The following is an 18,912-nucleotide window of genomic DNA, read 5'->3' as shown; positions in this document are numbered from 1 at the left end:
TTAAAGTTAATCGGACCACTTTTTAATGGAATAAAAATGGCAAGGTGGGATAGTGGTGACCAAATGGTCCATCTTTCGGGGGTTAGTCACGTTGACCTGTCTGTTCACCATCGAGGGTTTAGTAAATGCTTTTTTTTCCTGTGCTCCGTACAGCGGTAATACAATGTCACACTACACAGACGAGCCTAGGTTTACGATCGAACAGATCGACTTGCTGCAGCGACTCCGGCGGAGCGGAATGACCAAGCGCGACATTATCCACGCGCTGGAGACCTTGGACCGGCTCGACCAGGAGCACACCGAGAAATTCGGCAAACGGCACAGCTACAGCAACAGTTCCTACGGCAACAGCAACAACTTCCCCGCTTCGTCCTCCACCGCCACAGCTGCGACGCAGACCCAATACAGCGGCACGTCGCCGTCCCCGAGCAACAGCTACGACACCTCCCCTCCGCCGTGCAGCACTAACCTCAACGGACGAGAGAGCATTAACCATGAGAAACCGCCGCTGGCGAATGGCCGGCTGTCGCCCAGCCGTTTCCACAGTAACAGCAGCCAGAGGACGTGTAGTTTTCATGCAATGGAAGAGGAGACAGACCTAGAAGAAAAGGTTGAGGAGCTCATGAGGTTAGTTGAAGTGACTATTGGATTATTTTGTGTTGAGGTATAATACACAGAAGAAGCTACTAAGGTAAGCAGTACCTTAATTTTAAATCTGTGATTGATAGGTTTTTGCTAGCCAAGGCTATTATTTGAGGGGCCGAGATAGAGTGGATAGGAAGGACCTATTTTCCTTAGCAGAGGGGTCAATAACCAGGGGGCATAGATTTAAAGTAATTAGTAGGATTAGAGGGGAGTTGAGAACTTTTTTCACCCAGAGGGTGGTGGGGGTCTGGAACTCACTGCCTGAAAGGGTGGTCGAGGCAGAAACCCTCATCACATTTAAAAAGTACTTGGATATGCACTTGAAGTGCCGTAACCTACAGGGCTACGGACCAAGAGCTGGAAAGTGGGATTAGGCTGGAGAGCTCTTTTTCCGGCTGCCACAGACACGATGGGCCGAATGGCCTCCTTCTGTGCCATAAATTTCTATGATTCTCTTAGGACGCCACGGAGGATCTATGAAGTTAGGATACAGGTCAGCCATGATCTCATTCAATGGTGGAAGAGGCTCAAGGAGCTGAAAGGCCTACTCCTGTTCCTATGTAGTCCCATCACTGGGACTTCAGTACAATGGACGTGTGCAGTTCTCATTATTTTGTCCACTTAAAACACCCAGCAGGACCACGATCGATTCTGTCCGAATCGTTGGCACACCTCCCAGCACCTGACTGGTACACATGAGTAAGTCGCCCTCTCGCTCACTTGAGTGGTGAAATGCTAAATCGCCCGAGAGGCACCTAAAGAGACCAGGTGAAAATGAATTATTTTTAAAAGAAAAAGCTTGAATGGAAAAGCGAAATTCGTGAGCATTTAAAGATGTGGATGCTCGCAATGTTACAAACTGCTGCCCCAGTCTTTATACGGTGGAAAAGTCTCTCATTTGACCAATAATGGGTATCTCTGTGATTTAATGGGTGAACTAATCCAACCCCCACGTTGTTTGGAAATAGAGGTGGAAAGAAATTCAAACTCCGAAATGTTTCCGAGAAGCCTGTAATGTTATTTCCCCCTCTTTACGTTCTGTAGGAGGGACAGCGCTGCTATTAAAGAAGAAATTAAGAGCTTTCTTTCGAATCGGATGATTTCCCAGACTATCGTGGGCCAGGTCACAGGTGAGGAGGGGATTGCCCCAACCTGTGCTTGAAATAGATGTACTTTAAAAAAAACACACAAAACTCTTGAACTGTGGAGCCAACTTTATGTATTGAAAATAACATGTTAGATCTTTGAAAGTCTATGTAAAAGTTCCCAGTTAACATAGGCTTGCTAGTAACTCCCCACCAAACTTGGAAAAGCCCAACTTTCTAGCTTGTCCAGTTAACATAAGCTTGGAGAATAGGAACAAGCAGTAAAGAGTGGAAGAGAATCCAGGCAGTAAAAACACCGCTAGAATGGAGATACAGGAAACTCTTGATTTACCGGCACCTGAATAACCGGAAATCTCTATTAACCGGCAAAATTCAGGAGTAGGTTCAGGTAAGTTTTACTTCATATTAGTGGCCGTTCCTGGATCTGTGGCCGTGTAACTGGGGTTCCTGCACCTGTTGCTATGCAACAGGGACGCCTTGATCTGTGGCCGTGTACGGGGCTCTCGTACCTTTTAACTATACCTCTCTGTAATCCAGACTTTTTGATAAACCGGCACCACGCCGGTCCCGTCGGTGCCGGATAAAAAGAGAGTTTCCTGTACTTCATAGGATTACATAGGATATACAGCAAATAAACAGTCCATGCCGGCGTTTATGCTCCACTCCAGCCTCCTCCTGTCTTTCCTCATCTAATGTCAGCACAACCCTCTATTCCCTTCTCCCTCGTGTGCTTATCGAGTTTCCCCTTCAATGCATCTATATTATTTGCCTCAACTATTCCCTGTGGTAGTGAGTTCCACATTCTCACCGCTCTCTGGGTAAAGAAGTTTCTTATATTGATGGCCTCTAGCTTTGCTCTTCCCCACAAGTGCAAACACCCTCTTTGTGACTACTCTATCAAAACCTTTCATAATTGTAAAGACCTCTATTAGGTCACCCCTCAGCCTTCTCTTTTCAAGAGAAAAGAGACTCAGCCTGTTCATCCTTTCCTGATTGGTATAACCTCGCTTTTCTGGTATCATCCTTGTTGATCTTTTTTGCACTCTCTCCAGTGCCTCTATGTCCTTTTTATAACATGGCAACCAGAAGTTACACAGTGTGGCCGAACCAAGGTTCAATACAAGTTTAGTATTATTGAGGGACGTCCTGCCTATTACAGGGAGTTAGTAGCAAGTTTGTTAGCACTGCAGCTACATACACCACTTGTGAGCACTTCCTCACAAATTAGGTTAAGATTTTAAAACTCTCTTTTTATATTAATGTGGCCACAGAATGTGAGGTAAATGCCACAGTGGGTGGATTCTGACCTTCGGGCCCCACTAGCAGCCAGCTGAAGGGCAGCACTGGCAGAGCAGAAGAAAGAACGAACTTCCATTTATACATCCAAAAGTACTTCACGGCTGATAATTTCAGAAAATATATTTTTGGAGTGCAGCCACTGTTTAAACATATTAACTGGTCTTTCCTCTCAGTGCTGTTTGTGGGACGCTGCTGGTGCCAAATGGCTGCTACATTTTCCGACACAACTGCAGTCACTGCACTTCAAAAATGATTCATCGTGTGAAACACTTGGTGATAAAGCACTACATAGAGTGTCCGCTGTAGCTCAGTGGGGAGCACTCTTGCCTCTGGGTCAGAAGGTCGTGGGTTCAAGTCCCACGCCAGAAACTTGAACCAACGGCTATGTTAAGCGATATGCTGCTGGTCAGGAATGGATATTTTCAGTACTTCCTTGACTTTTTACATAGAATTGTAATCATCGTGTATCAGATTAAGGTTGTGGGTTCATGTCCCACTCCAGAGACTTGAGCACAAAATTCTAGGCTGACACTCCCATGCCAGTGCTGAGGGAGTGCTGCACTGTCAGAGGTGCCGTCTTTCGGATGAGACGTTAAACCGAGGCCCCGTCTACTCTCTCGGGTGGATGTAGAAGATCCCATGGCCACTATTTCGAAGAAGAGCAGGGGAGTTCTCCCCGGTGTCCTGGCCAATATTTATCCCTCAACCAACATCACTAAAACAGATTATCTGGTCATCATCACATTGCTGTTTGTGGGACCTTGCTGTGCGTAAATTGGCTGCCGTATATCCCACGTTACAACAGTGACTGCACTTCAAAAGTACGTCATTGTCTGTAAAGCGCTTTGGAAAGTCCTGAGGTCATGAAAGGCGCTATAGAAATGCAAGTCTTTTTCATAAATTAACTTTTTTTTAAATTCAATCTTTACCACCCAAAAACCCCTCCTAACTAACTAAATGTTAGTAGCTGTGATTGGTTTATTCAAGGAACATGCCATTCTTCAGTAGTTGGGGTGCTGCAAGTTAGCCTCAGCACCCCTGGGCTGAGGAAAGGAAGAACGAGCCTTGCCTCTCGCTCCTCGTCCCGATCCACCGACTCCAGCCGGAAAGTGTGTGGATGTTGGGCAAGGACAGCGGCTACGATGCCCTCCACAAGCGAATAAGCCTGGAGACGGTCATTGTCTCGGCTCACGCAGTGGTGGGAATCAACAGGAATGGTTCCTTGGGTGAGGCACCAGAGTGCTGCCGCCGGGTCCCGTGGGACTCTTCCTAGGCAAGAGTCGATGCCTTTAGGAGAGGAGGAGGAAAATAGACAACAAAGAAACCACAAGTGTGTGCAGCATTAACGAGGGGACATGTTTTCTGTGGTTTCAGGAATGAGCCGAAGCTTCATTTCCCAGTGGCTATTGCAGCAGGGACTAGAAATGAGTGAACCCAAGAAACGGACGTTGTACAGATGGTACCTTCTGGAGAAGATTAATCCAGGTATTGGATAATTCCATTAAAAACAAAAAATCTCCAAAGCAACTTTGAATTGTCGGGAGCTGCAGGTCTCTGTCTGGATCTGAATGGGCCCTCAGATGAGACCTATCCCCGAGGTGGGACTCGATTGCAGTAGAGATTTGGATGCAGCATGATTAGGCTGCTGACAGCAATAAGAGCAGTCCAGATTTCAGACATAGTTGAATTTCTTTTCCCATTGTAAACACAGTTACATATTGTGACAGATTAGAGTTAATGCCTACAGACAACTCATTGAGCCTAGGATGGAAACCCTGGTCACCAGCAACTGAACAAACCCAGGTTTGAGCGTTTGTATTTGATACCAGCTTTCAATTTTGAGACAGTAAGGCGATGGGCCAAGATACATGGTGCAGGAAGCCACCAAGATTGAAAAAGACTAGGAGGAAAGGCGAGGTATCTCCTTCACTTCTTAGGCAGTCCCTCGGAACCGAGCATGACTTGCTTCCACACTAAAAATGAGTTCTCAGGTGACTGATGAGTCCAATGCGGGACCGACAGTCTCTGTCACAGGTGGGGCAGACGGTGGTTGAAGGGGCGGGTGGGTGGGGTGCTTGGGTTGACGTGCACTCCTTGCGCTTGGCTTCCGCTTGCTCCCGGCGAAGATACTCGAGGTGTTCGGCGCCTTCCCGGATGCTTCTCCTCCACTTTGTGCGGTCTTGGGCCAGGGATTCCCAGGTGTCAGTGGGGATGTTGCACTTTTTCAAGCAGGCTTTGAGGGTGTCCTTGAAGCCAAGAGGGTGTCCTTGAACCCAACCTGGGTTTGAAGCCCCTGTAGATTATAGCAGGAAAGGAATGCTGAGGGAGGCAAAAAGAACTAGTTTTGAGGGCTTAGAGTTGGAGTTGGTTATTGAGATAAGGTTGTCCTTAACCCTACGACCAGGAGGATATCATGGCCTTGAATATTACTTCAATTGGCTGACTTCTTGAGGATCAATATTTTGCATTTGAACAGGAATGGGTCTGGGGCAGAGACCAGAACTGGAATATCAAAGCTGAGGATGTGAATATTTTGAAACTTGCAACCAACGATAGGATGGGACACTTGTTGCTCAGAAATGAAAAGTAGAAAAATCTTCCTCCAGTCATTGGCGCTGGTATTTTGATCATTAAGTGGCTTTCCTTTTTATTTTTGGAGGAGTTACCTTAAACATGAGGCCGGCCTCATCCACCACAGAGGAACCGGAGTGGAAACAGTCGACGCCAGCCGTTGGTGCCACATCGGGCAACTTCCGGCTCCGAAGGGGCAGTCGCTTCACCTGGCGGAAGGAGTGCTTGACTGTCATGGAAAGGTACCTGCTTAAAACACTACTCCATCAGCTCTCTTTGTTTCATTGCCGCTATTCTTTGATGACATTGCGTCAACGTCCATCACATGCACATGATGTATTGCGATGGTAAGTGAGCTTTGCAAAGTGGCTGAGATTGTGCGTTGCCAAGAGGTGAAGGTAGGGTGCAAGAGTTGTCCTTAATGACGTTCATTCTGATGCATCGTACTTCATCAGCTGCAAAGCGCTCTGGGACGGCCTGAGGTCGTGAAAACCTGTCAGTCTTTTCTCTCTCTCTCTTCTGTTATATGCTTGAACAGTTGCTGCAGGCTGAGAGCAAATTCTTTCACCTCCTTAGCCCAACCGCTTTAGTAACTGACATGAATCAGTTATTCATGAAAGAAAGACTTATGAAATAATACTGAGCGGCCTACGGGTGGCGCTGTCCAGGGAGAGTATAAATATTCTGGCACGGGCCCAGCTTGCGCAGGACAGTCTTTAACAGGAACTAGTGAAGGACACAACTAGACCTCCATGTTGTAAAACAGTTGATTAAAGCTTTGTTTAACGCTTAGACCAAGTGCCTAGTAGTTTTCTTACATCAGTAACTACAGTTACAGTGAGCCATGTAATGGGTTTGTGCCCAGGCATCGGGGTTAGGTGCTGAATGAAGGACAGATATTTCCCCGACTCCTCCGATGGAGGACTCGCCTATTGCATTAGTCACTACCAAATCTATCTCGAGCAGTGTCTTGCTTTAAAATGACTTCCAGCACTGCTGTAATGCGTTGTACTGCAGGTGGGCTTCACTGAACCCTCATTGTTCCTCACACGGTGAGCTCTTCATTTCCGTTATGCCATATGGGAATTGCCGAGTAGCCCTTTAACTGCAGACTGATTTAGCCCCGGCTGCCTGTAGCAGCCTCGTGGTTTCTCTCACTCCAACAACCTTCCACAACCAGCTGGCCCAGAACACCTGGAGCAGCAAGCCCTCCGAGGTGGATCACCAGGACGGAGCTAGGTGCACCGTTGAGTTAAGAAACCCACATCTGAACTTTAACCTGTTTTAGGACGTTGCTTAACGTGCCATCTGTACCTAATCTGCACATGCACTACAATAGTGAGATTTGTTGCGAGTACGCCTCTAGTTTTCTTTTCATTTCTAGCTGTAAGAGGTACCATTATTGAATCTGTAACCTGTTTTTTTCGCTTCCAGTTACTTCAATGAAAACCAATACCCAGATGAAGCCAAGAGAGAGGAGATTTCAAATGCTTGCAATGCAGTCATACAGAAGCCAGGTAAAGAGCTGTGTGTTCAAGAAATAAAATAATATTTTATACCTCGGGAATAGTGTCAGCCGTGGCTCAGTGGGTAGCACCCTCGTCAGAAGGTCGTGGGTTCAAGTCCCACTCCAGAGACTTGAGCACAAAAATCCAGGCTGATAATCCAGTGCAGTGCTGAGGGAGTGCTGCACTGTCGGAGGTGCCGTCTTTCGGATGAGACGTTAAACCGAGGCCCCGTCTGCTCTCTCAGGTGGATGTAAACGATCCCATGGCACTATTTTGAAGAAGAGCAGGGGAGTTCTCCCCGGTGTCCTGGCCAATATTCATCCCTCAATCAACATCACTAAAAGAACAGGTCATTATCACATTGCTGTTTGTGGGAGCTTGCTGTGCACAAATTGGCTGCCGCGTTTCCTACATTACAACAGTGTCTACACTTCAAAAATTACTTCATTGGCTGTAAAGCACTTTGAGACATTGAGGTTGTGAAAGGCGCTGTATAAAGGCAAGTCTTTCTTTCTTCTTTAACCTTTAAATGCTGTTGGAAGCTGGGACTACATTTAGAATAGCTCTCTAACATTCGAAGAGCCCGACTCCATATCCTGTTGAGAGGGGTGAGACTCCCCTTTATTTTTCCCTTTTTGGGTCTTCTCCCAGTCCCATAGATTTTAGGCATCCGGCTACTTGCCTACCAAAATAAAAGCAGAAAATGCTGGAAAATACACAGGACTCTCCGCACCTAGAGCAAAGGCAGATTAACGATTTGGATAGAAACCTGGGATGGCAGGAATGACATATGAAGAGAGATTGGGTCGATTAGGCTTATATTTGCTGGAGTTTAGAAGAATGAGAGGGGATCTCATTGAAACTTATAAAATTCTAACAGGACTAGACAGACTAGATGCAGGAAGGATGTTCCTGATGGCGGGGGAGTCCAGAACCAGGGGTCACAGTCTAAGGATAAGGGGTAAACCATTTAGGACAGAGATGAGGAGAAATTTCTTCACCCAGAGAGTGGTGAACCTGTGGAATTCTCTACCACAGAAGACAGTTGAGGCCAATTCATTAAATATATTCAAGAAGGAGTTAGATATATTTCTTAAGGCTACGGGGAGAAAGCAGGGACAGGGTACTGAGTTTGGATGATCAGCCATGATTGCATTGAATGGCGGAGCAGGCTCGAGGGGCCGAATGGCCTACTCCTGCTCCTATCTTCTATGTAACCTGCTGGTTGCTGCTAGAACAATCATCTGGGACACTTGTATTTCAGAGAAGGTACTCATCGGCAAAGCATTGCGTAGGAGAGCAGAGAGGCCAATTATGAACTATATTATTCGAACCTGGAGGGTGTTTCCAATATTGCAAGAGCATTCACTTTGTAGTGGGTAAACCCCAATGGACATCACTAACTCGTGTAATATTTGATTACTACTGTAAATTGTGCAACCTTCCTATTGTTGATTTGCCAATTTTGTATTTTAATTTGAAAGTAAATACTTTAGTTATTTCAGCCTGTAAAAGCTTTAATCTGTGTTCTGGTATTCTGTCATGCTGAGTTGATATAAATTGTAGTACAAGTGTAACAGATTTTGCAACAGTACCACTGGACAGTGCAGTTCAGTTCTGGTCCAGACTACAGGCTGCTTCCCTCTCCCTTCTCCACAGTAAGAAAGTGGCCGCTTGTTTCATGGAGACTTGAGTGACACATGTTCCTGTTGTTATAGGTAGGAAGCTGACGGAGTCCGAGCGAGTGACCCCTCTGAAAGTGTACAACTGGTTTGCCAATCGCAGGAAGGAGATCAAGAGGAGAGCGAACATTGGTAATGTTGTTGGAGACGATAGGGTTCAGTGAAAGAGAGTCTCAGAAAGAAAACTCCTTCTCTGCAGCCAAACCTGCAAGAAGGTTACAGTATCACTGTTCTGTTTTGGGGGCTTGGAGGTATAATAGAATTGCGTAGAATATACAGCTCAGAAACAGGCCATTCGGCCCAACCAGTCTGTGCTGGTGTCTATACTCCACACAAGTCTCCTCCAACGTTCCCGCTAATTTTTTTTTCCCTGCATGGGCCCTTTAAACTTGCTATGCGGCCTTGCGTGCGCAGTATTTCTTCCAGCGGCCCCACCCAATGCTCGCACGTGCACACGGTCCAGCGTGAGTATGTACATAGTCGTCAGGAGCAAGGACCCTTGCTGATTCATGTCACGCCCTTCCCCTCCCAGCCCACGGGGGCCGAGGCCAATTATATCACCCTTACTGCTGCTCCACTCAGAGAAGGAAACATTGCCTCAGAATTTCCTGGCCACTTGTGCCGTTGTGGTAAACCACTGTTATACCTGTCTGTATGTGTATGTGTATTCCACTAGGTACAGGTCTGGACATGCCTCGGCTGACTCCTCCCACTATTCCAGGTATATAAGTGACTACCTCCCAGTCCCTTAGTATTCTGGACGGGTCGACCACTCGAGACAAGACCTTCATTCTTTAGTTAATAAAAGCCTGGTTGTTACTCGCTTAACCTCAGTCTTTTGAGTAATTGATGGCGCATCAATTTTATTAACTAAATTTTTTATAATGGAGAAGATCCTCACACCAGCATGCCTGGACCTGGACAGTCGGGAAGCGGACGCTTCCACCAAGTTTGCTCACTGGCTCACGTGCTTCGAGACATTCCTGACTGCCCCCACTGCGGTCGTAACGGATGCGGACAAACTGTTTGTCCTGATCTCCAAGGTGAACCACCGAGTGTACTCAGTCATCCGGGACGCGACCTCGTACACAGCCGCCCTCCAGCTCCTCAAGACCCAGTACACGCGCCCTGTGAACGAAGTATACGCCAGGCACCTTCTGGGGAGTCGCAAGCAACAACCTGGGGAATTGACTGAGGAATACCTCCAAGCACTGTCCGTGCTTGGCCGGGCCTGTGGGTGTAAGGCGGTAATGCCCGCTAAGTACACGGAGGAACTGATCCGGGATGCCTTCGTAGCGGGCCACAGGTCCAACTACACCCGACAGCGACTGCTGGAGCAGAGTGACCTCACCCTCGACAAAGCCTCCGAAATCGCACTAACGCTGGACGCAGCCTACCGGGGCATGGAAGCCTACTCCTCTGCACCGTGGACGCCGCGGGGAACGACAACCTGGGACACGGTAGGACAACCCCATAGCACCGTGCCACCCCAGCCCAACTACCGCAGCAGTGTCCCAAAGCCAGACAGCAGTATCCCAAGGCCAGAAATGCTACTTCTGTGGCCAGGCCAAACACCCCAGAGCGCGCTGCCCGGCGAAGAATGCAACCTGCTCGGGCTGCGGGAAAAAGGGACACTACGCCAGCGTCTGCAAGGCCAAAGCCACCCCGAACGCCAGCAGCGCCGCGTGTGGGCCGTGCGAGCCGCCATCTTGGGCCCCCAACAGCGCCGCGTGTGGGCCGCCATCTTGGGCCTCCCCAGCCATGTGCGAACCACCGCAGCAGCAGCCATCTTGGACGACTCCAGCCACATGGGAATCATGGACGCCGCCATCTTGGACACCAGCCGGGAAGCAGCAGACCGCCAACCCCCCCCCCATCTGATACCCGCAGCGACACACCGACCCCTACGCTGGCCTCTGTTACGCTGGACCAAACGAGACCGCACCAACTAGCTCGGTCCAAAATGGACGTTAAGGTAAACGGCCATGCAATAAACTGCCTTTTTGACTCCGGGAGCACAGAGAGCTTCATCCACCCCGACACGGTGCGGCGTTGCTCTCTCCCAGTCCTGCCTGCGCACCAGCGGATTTCTATGGCCTCCGAGTCCCAGTCAGCGGACATTGGCGGCTACTGCGTGGTGACACTAGTAGTAGACGGGACTGTGTTCAATAATTTTAAACTCCTGGTCCTGCCCGACCTCTGCGCTGCCGTCCTACTGGGGTTGGATTTCCAGTGCCACCTCAAAAGCGTTACGCTGGCCCCCTCCCCCCACTCACAGTCCACAGCCAGCAGCCTCCAAATTGCCCGCCGCGCACCAGATGCAACCTCTCCACACTCAGAGTCCCACCCCCCCCCCCACTGTTTGCTAACCTCACCCCCGACTGTAAGCCCATCGCCACAAAGAGCAGGCGATACAGTGCAGAGGACAGGGTTTTCATCAAAACCGAAGTGGAGCGGCTCCTGAAGGAGGGGATTATTGAGGGCAGCTCCAGCCCCTGGCGAGCCCAGGTTGTGGTCGTTAAGACCGGCGAGAAACAACGCCTGGTCATCGACTACAGCCAAACAATAAACCGCTACACCCTGCTGGACGCCTACCCACTCCCCCGCATAGCTGACATGGTCAACCAGATCGCGCAGTACCGCGTCTTTTCGACCATTGACCTGAAATCAGCGTACCACCAGCTCCCCATCCGCCCTGAAGACCGCCAGTATACTGCTTTTGAGGCAAACGGCCGCCTCTATCACTTCCTTAGGGTTCCCTTCGGCGTTACCAACGGGGTCTCCATCTTCCAAAGGGAGATGGACCGGATGGTCGATCAAAACGCGCTGCAGGCCACTTTCCCTTACCTAGACAATGTGACCTTCTGCGGCCATGACTTGCAGGACCATGACGCAAACCTCGAGAAATTCCTCCGCACCGCCCAACTCCTGAACCTGACATATAACAAGGAGAAGTACATATTCCGCACAGACCGCCTCGCCATCCTTGGCTGTGTTGTGGAACACGGGGTCATCGGTCCCGACCCGGACCGGATGCATCCCCTTATGGAACTCCCACTGCCCCACTGCCTAAAAGCTCTGAAGAGGTGCCTAGGGTTTTTTTCCTACTACGCTCAGTGGGTCCCCTACTATGCAGACAAAGCCCGTCCGCTGATCAAAACCACCTCTTTTCCCCTGATGGCAGAGGCCCGCTTGGCCTTCCACCGTATCAAGGAGGACATTGCCAAAGCCACCATGCACGCAGTGGACGAATCCATCCCCTTCCAGGTGGAAAACGATGCGTCCGACTTCGCTCTGGCCGCCACCCTTAATCAGGCGGGGAGACCTGTGGCATTCTTCTCACGAACCCTCCAGGGCCCGGAGACCAGACACTCCGCGGTCGAGAAGGAGGCCCAGGCTATTGTGGAGGCTGTGCGTCATTGGAGGCACTACCTGGCCGGAAAACGATTTACCCTGCTCACTGACCAGCGTTCAGTTGCTTTTATGTTCAACAACAAGCAGAGGGGCAAAATCAAAAATGACAAGATCTTGAGGTGGAGAATCGAACTTTCCACCTACAATTATGAGATCTTGTACCGGCCTGGGAAGCTCAGTGAACCCCCAGATGCCCTATCGCGTGGCACCTGCGCCAGCGCGCAGATCGATAGGCTGAGGGCCCTCCACAATGACCTCTGCCACCCGGGGGTCACCAGGTTCTTCCACTTCATCAAGGCCCGCAACCTGCCTTACTCCATCGAGGAGGTCAGGACCATGACCAAGAACTGCCAAGTCTGCGCTGAGTGCAAACCGCACTTTTATAGACCAGACAGAGCCCACCTGATAAAAGCCACTCGCCTTTTCGAACGCCTGAGCATCGATTTTAAAGGGCCTCTCCCCTCCTCCGACCGCAATGTGTACTTCCTCAACATCATTGACGAGTACTCCCGTTTCCCGTTCGCTATCCCCTGCCCGGACATGACCAGTCTCACGGCCATTAAATGTCTGAACAGCCTCTTCACCCTGTTCGGTTTCCCCAGCTATATCCATAGCGACCGGGGCTCATCGTTTATGAGCAACGAACTCCGCCAGTACCTGCTCGCTAGGGGTATAGCCACAAGCAGGACCACCAGTTACAACCCCCGGGGGAACGGACAGGTGGAAAGAGAGAATGCAACAGTTTGGAAGGCCGCCCTACTAGCCTTAAAGTCTAGGGGCCTTCCGACCTCCCGCTGGCAGGAGGTGCTCCCCGATGCGCTCCACTCGATTCGGTCACTGCTCTGCACTGCCACCAATGCCACCCCTCACGAGAAAATGTTTGTCTTCCCAAGGAAGTCCACATCGGGGACATCGTTACCGCCATGGCTGACGTCCCCAGGGCCGGTACTACTGAGAAGACACGTGAGGGCCAATAAAACGGACCCCCTGGTCGAGAGGGTCGACCTCCTCCACGCCAACCCCCAGTACGCTTACATTGCGTACCCGGACGGGCGGGAGGACACAGTCTCCATACGAGACCTCGCACCCTCGGGGACCGCTGTAACCCACTACGACACAGTCTCCATACGAGACCTCGCACCCTCGGGGACCGCTGTAACCCACTACCCATTACCACCCCCCACGACCCGATATCCAACCCCAGCAGCCGGCTCACCTTGGACCGTCACCCACGAGGACTACACTCCAGGGCCCCAGCCTACACTGGACGCGACGCCGGAAGCTCCACCACCCCTGCCATCGCCACGTCGATCACAGTGGCAGACAAGACCTCCGGAGAGACTCCAATACACGAACTTTTAAATACACTTCACCCCGCCGGACTCATTTTTAAACAAGGGGTGAATGTGGTAAACCACTGTTATACCTGTCTGTATGTGTATGTGTATTCCACTAGGTACAGGTCTGGACATGCCTCGGCTGACTCCTCCCACTATTCCAGGTATATAAGTGACTACCTCCCAGTCCCTTAGTATTCTGGACGGGTCGACCACTCGAGACAAGACCTTCATTCTTTAGTTAATAAAAGCCTGGTTGTTACTCGCTTAACCTCAGTCTTTTGAGTAATTGATGGCGCATCAGCCGTGCTTGCGGCGTGCGCCATCACGAGGGCACAGATTTTCCAGGAAATTGTGGTGTAAGTAACATAGGGCAGTAATTTTGCCGCAATTTCATGGACCCTCTGCGCTGCTCCACTCTTGCCGAAACTGTGAGTTTTATTATCATAGCTCGGTCTTCTCCCCCAACCACCATCTGCCTGCAAACATGTGTACAGAGCAGACCAGAGCTCCGCATGTGCCTGCAGACACGCATGTGCGGAGGAGACGAGAGCTACGCATGTGCCTGCAGACACGCATGTATGGAGGAGGCCAGAGCTCCATGTGCCTGCAGACACGTATGTGCGGAGGAGACGAGAGCTCCGCATGTGCCTGCAGACACGCATGTGCGAAGGAGACGAGAGCTCCGCATGTGCCTGCAGACACGCATGTGCGGAGGAGACGAGAGCTCGTGCCTGAAAACACTCACGTGCGGATCTCTCCCGGCTGACTGCAGCCACAGTGCATGCTAAGACATGAGATGGTGTCTATAGTGTAATAGCAGCCCACGTGTGTGAGGTGCATTTGTTTTTATTCCCCTGTAGTGGCTGCTCACTTTGCGTACTTTATTTAGCCTTCCCCATCATCAAATGAAGTGGCTGATATTTGAACTAACTGTGGGGTTTTCTGGGACACTCCCTAAGCTTCATAACATTTAAGCTTTGGTGTAGCGATATTAGTTTCTTATGGAAAATTTTGCTTTTTCAAAGAAGCAGCAATCCTAGAAACTCATGGTATCGATGTGCAGAGCCCGGGTGGACATTCCAATAGTGATGATATCGATGGGAGCGATTTCCTGGAGCAGGTAGAGATTGTTCTTTATATTCTGTTAGATTGTCAACTGTTTGGGTATTTCAAAAATACTTGATTTTCTTCTGTCAGTTAGCCGCAGACTTTTTTTTTTTTAAATGAGAAAATCTTCCCATCGCATGAAGGCACTGACTTGCATTGGGCTGCAGTTCCATGGGCAGCGACAACCCTCTGGTATCTCATCCAAGTGGTCATTTTTCACGTGCGAGTCTAGACAGTGAGCTGTTTTACCAAATAGGACATTGTAGCCAAGTCTGATCCTGCCCTCGTCAGACATACGTGCGCAAGATACAGTAGTGTCGTAGTTATGGTACAGATCATAGAACGATACACCACAGAAGGAGGCCATTCGGCCCATCGTGCCTGTGCCAGCTCTTTGATAGAGCAGTCCGATTAGTCCCACTCCCCCTGCTCTTTCCCCATAGCCCTGTACGTTTTTTCCCTTCGAGTATTTATCCAATTCTCTTTTGAAAGTTGCCATTGAATCTATTTCCACCGCCCTTTCAGGCAGCGCATTCCAGATCACAACAACTCGCTGTGTAAAAATAATGTTTCCTGATATCGCCTCTGGTTCTTTTGCCAATCACCTTAAATCTGGGACCTCTGGTTACCGACCCTTCTACCTCCATAAACAGTTTCTCTTTATTTACCATGCATGGTTTTGAACATTTCTATCAAATCTCCTCTTAACCTTCTCTGCTCTAAAGGAGAACAATCCCAGCTTCCCCATAGAATCATAGAAGTTTACGGCACAGAAGGAGGCCATTCGGCCCATCATGTCTCTGCCAGCCGAAAAAGAGCTCTCCAGCCTAATCCCACTTTCCAGCTCTTGGTCCGTAGCCCTGTGGGTTGTGGCACTTCAAGTGCACATCCAAGTACTTTTTAAATGCGGAGAGGATTTCTACCTCTACCACCCTTTTAGGCAGTGAGTCTCTCCACATAACTGAAGTCCCTCATCTCTGGTTCCATTCTAGTAAATCTCTTCTGCACCCTCTCCAAGGCCTTGACACCCTTCCTGAAGTGTGGTGCTGATAATTGAACACAATACTCCAGCTGAGGCCAAACCAGTGTTTTATAAATGTCAGGAGTTCCAATCCCACCGTGGTAAGTTGTTACAGGAAACTCTTGTTTAAACGGCATCTCAATATCCGGAATTATCTATTAACCGGCAAAATTCTCACACCGAAAACAACACCTCAATAACCGGCAATGTTGCCGAGTCCGAGTCTCCCGCGGTGGCCGAGTTAGTCAGTGGGGGTAGTTCTCCAAACTGCCACTACTCGGCTTCTTGGTGCCGTCGGGAGTCGGAACACCTCAATAACAGGAGTCTGACTCTCCCGCGCTGCCGGTCGTCTCTTCCGATCCGCCATTTTACAGGGGTACTGTGTGTCTCCCACGCTGCTGGTAGTCATTGCATTGCATCACCCTCAACTGGCAGTACTGTACTTAATCAAGCATCTTCCACCATCCATTTAGCACAACATTCTGTAGGTGAGTACCCAATTACTGTATACTGCACATTTCTTGATTTTTTTATTTTTCTTTGTTAAAAATAGCCTCGGTAGATAACCCTCTCCATCATCCGGAATTTTTGATCAACCGGCAACACGCCGGTCCCGTCGGTGCCGGATACCAAAGTGTTTCCTGTAGTTGAATCTGGTAATTTGTCAGCTAGCACTGGAAAATAATGGCCATGAAAGCTGCCAGACAGCTGTAAAAACCCCAAATGGTTCACTAATGTCCTTCTGAGAAGGGAATGTAGGAAATTGATGGGCAGGAAAAGACCAGCTGGCCCATCAAGCCTGCCCCCCCACACACCATGATGACTGGAACATCACGACTAGACACCTCCCACCCACCCTGCCCCTGCAGCCATGTAATCTCTTGGGAGAGGCAAAAGGCCAGAAAAGAAACCCAGGCCATTGAGGGAAAAAATTCTCTCTCAAATTCCTCTCCGACACCCTCGTGCGATTGAAACCATTCCAGGAGATCACTTGGACCAAGTGTTGCCTATAAAGACAACACTTTGTAATCCCCCACTGTAGGAATATGCCACGCCTACGCTTGACTCGAGTCCACACTACACGACTGAGTCTTAATGAGCCCCATGATAAAGCCACTCTGTTGTCGAAAAAGGCTCATCACCATCACTTCAGGGCATCTAAGATTGGGCAATAATTGTGGCCTTGGCCGATTGTATCTCCTACTTAGTCCAGGGACATTTGAGACCAATTCTATTGCCTCAAGGATCAGTGATCTCCGGTGCTGGTAACTTTTGCTAACCGTGTACTGCACTGAGTTCTATATTGAGTCGTGTTTTATTGCTGATGTTTCCCTTCAAAATAAATGGTGGATCACAACAACAACAACAAAAAATGAAATAACATGTAATAGATCAGAGGGCAATTAAACTGGCCATTGTGGTAGTGAGTTATACAGACCAGAAAGGTCCTAGGTTTGGCAGATCTCTGTTGGGGCAGTAGTTGCATCATTACAGCTGGCCTCAACGTTCCTGACGGGGAGGGGGGTGGGCGGGAGCGAGGGTATCGGTGGGGATTCCTGCTCCTGATCTCCATTTACTAACTCCCGCTGGAAAGTCCCCATGTGTGGACTTTGGGTCAACAAGAGTAGGCATAGCTTGTCGACGTTGCGAGTGCAGGCTCAGGCCTGAAGAGTGACTATTTGGGCGAAGGGCTACGAGCGTCCAATAGTCCATATCCGAGCTCACTCGGTGCCTTCAGGAAAGGAGGAGGAAATTGGAGAAGGGGGAGGGATGTGTTTATGACCGGTTCCTAGTTCTCTTCATGAACCAATGTGTGTTTTTTTCTAAACACAGGATGACAACACGAGTCACAGTGATCCCCAGCAAGATCCCATCTCTTTAGCTGTCGAAATGGCCGCGGTCAATCACACCATCCTGGCATTAGCCAGACAAGGAGGTAGCGAAATAAAGAGAGAAGTGATCGAAGATGACTGACGCACTGTAGGAAAGGACTGCGATATGGTACATCATTGGACTACCCTATCCTTAATGTAATCTCAGTATATCTGTGCGTGATCTTGTTTTGAACTAGTTAATAGGGTCCTCTTCATCCAGATTGCAGTAAACTATCCTGCTGGGTGGCCCGGGCGGAAGTTGTGCCTCTCACCCAGCAGACCTCCAGCGTCCTGGCCAAAGGCGCTCCTCTGCCCTTGGTGCCTGACTGCAAACATTCCTGGGAACCTGGTATCGCAGCATGAAGTGTTCCTGAGCCCAGCCTTCCAGGCAAAATGTACTTGCCAGTCTGTAAACTCAACGGAATGCTTCTCAAGCCTTTGGTATTACAGCTTAAGGATTCGTCCCCCGTCCCCCCCCAACTCCTCCGCCATCATTCTAGCTGCAGGAGTTGCAGCTTAAAGTGTTCCTGCACCCAGCATTGTGGATTTGAAGTACTCCGCAATGGATGTCCTGGATTGAAGTATTCCGTCTGCCCTGACTCCAACATTAAATATTCCCAGTTCAGAGTGCACCTGCCTCGGCCGGGTCTCCCGCGAACTGCTGATTATCTGACCTTGGTATTTGTTATCCGTGATGGACTTGGGAACTGAAGAGCTACAAATGCTCATTGGTTCAGAATCACAACGAAAATATTTCTCCCGCCGCTGGATTGTTGGTAATAAAAACTAGGAGTGGCGCCCCCGCCCCCGACACTTTGCTTGGAGTTTTATAGGAGGGAAGAGGACGGTTCCAGTTATGTAGCCAGTGGCAACCTTCCGATGCTAACTGGCCACCAAAAATTCCAGGTTGCTGGGACACCAAATGTACCGCAATACCGTTACATGCAGTTGGTGGGACGGGCAAACACAGCTGCTTAGATGACCAGTCTTGCCCAAACTGGGAACGGCTGCAACAACGACCACTTGCATTTACATAGCGCCCTTCAGCGTAGCAACGGGACTGACTTAATTGAAGATCAAGCTCGGGCCTGGCTGAACGCCGGATTGTATTGGTTTTGCACATAACAGGGGTTTGGCTCCACGTCCAGCCCAGGAGATGGTCCTATGTGTTGCAGGCAGTGGCCACGCAAAGAATGGACTCGCTGTAACCGCCGGACCTGATTCACTTCCTCCTTGAAGTTCCAAAAGAAAGTCCTTACTGCTTGGATTAACGCTTCGACAGTAGATGCTGGTATCCTGGGTGCCCGAGCATGTCCAGAGCCAGTGTGCCATTAACGAGCTATTA

General features: G+C 49.6%; 2 protein-coding genes across 2 annotated transcripts in view; one reads left to right on the top strand and one right to left on the bottom strand.

The window, feature by feature from the left end:
• Positions 1–600, bottom strand: part of ints9 (integrator complex subunit 9) — a 64,380-nt gene extending 63,780 nt beyond the window's left edge. Inside the window, exon 1 of the mRNA XM_085979436.1 lies at positions 470–600. Within this exon, the coding sequence (XP_085835562.1) occupies positions 470–577 (108 nt within the window). The 5' untranslated portion in view covers positions 578–600. The remainder of the gene's footprint in view (positions 1–469) is intronic.
• Positions 581–17,667, top strand: LOC147120911 (homeobox-containing protein 1-like). The gene is made up of 8 exons (XM_085977307.1): positions 581–627; positions 1,690–1,775; positions 4,425–4,535; positions 5,710–5,863; positions 7,056–7,138; positions 8,848–8,943; positions 14,591–14,685; positions 17,527–17,667. The coding sequence occupies exons 1-8, from the start codon at positions 581–583 to the stop codon at positions 17,665–17,667; spliced, it is 813 nt and encodes a 270-aa protein (XP_085833433.1).
• The last annotated feature ends 1,245 nt before the right edge of the window (positions 17,668–18,912 follow it).

The sequence above is a fragment of the Somniosus microcephalus genome, chromosome 3 (genome assembly GCF_052327205.1).
Source record: "Somniosus microcephalus isolate GS21.2 chromosome 3, FLI_Smic_1.0, whole genome shotgun sequence".
In the NCBI taxonomy this organism is placed as follows: Eukaryota; Metazoa; Chordata; class Chondrichthyes; order Squaliformes; family Somniosidae; genus Somniosus; species Somniosus microcephalus.
The sequence above is the reverse complement of the archived record's forward strand: the minus strand, read 5'-3'. Positions and strand labels throughout refer to the sequence as shown.

Coding starts and splice junctions, on each gene's coding strand:
- LOC147120911 (XM_085977307.1), top strand. CDS start 581: ATGGAAGAGGAGACAGACCTAGAAGAAAAGGTTGAGGAGCTCATGAG. Junction 628..1,689: donor AAGGTTGAGGAGCTCATGAG/GTTAGTTGAAGT, acceptor TACGTTCTGTAG/GAGGGACAGCGCTGCTATTA. Junction 8,944..14,590: donor CAAGAGGAGAGCGAACATTG/GTAATGTTGTTG, acceptor GCTTTTTCAAAG/AAGCAGCAATCCTAGAAACT.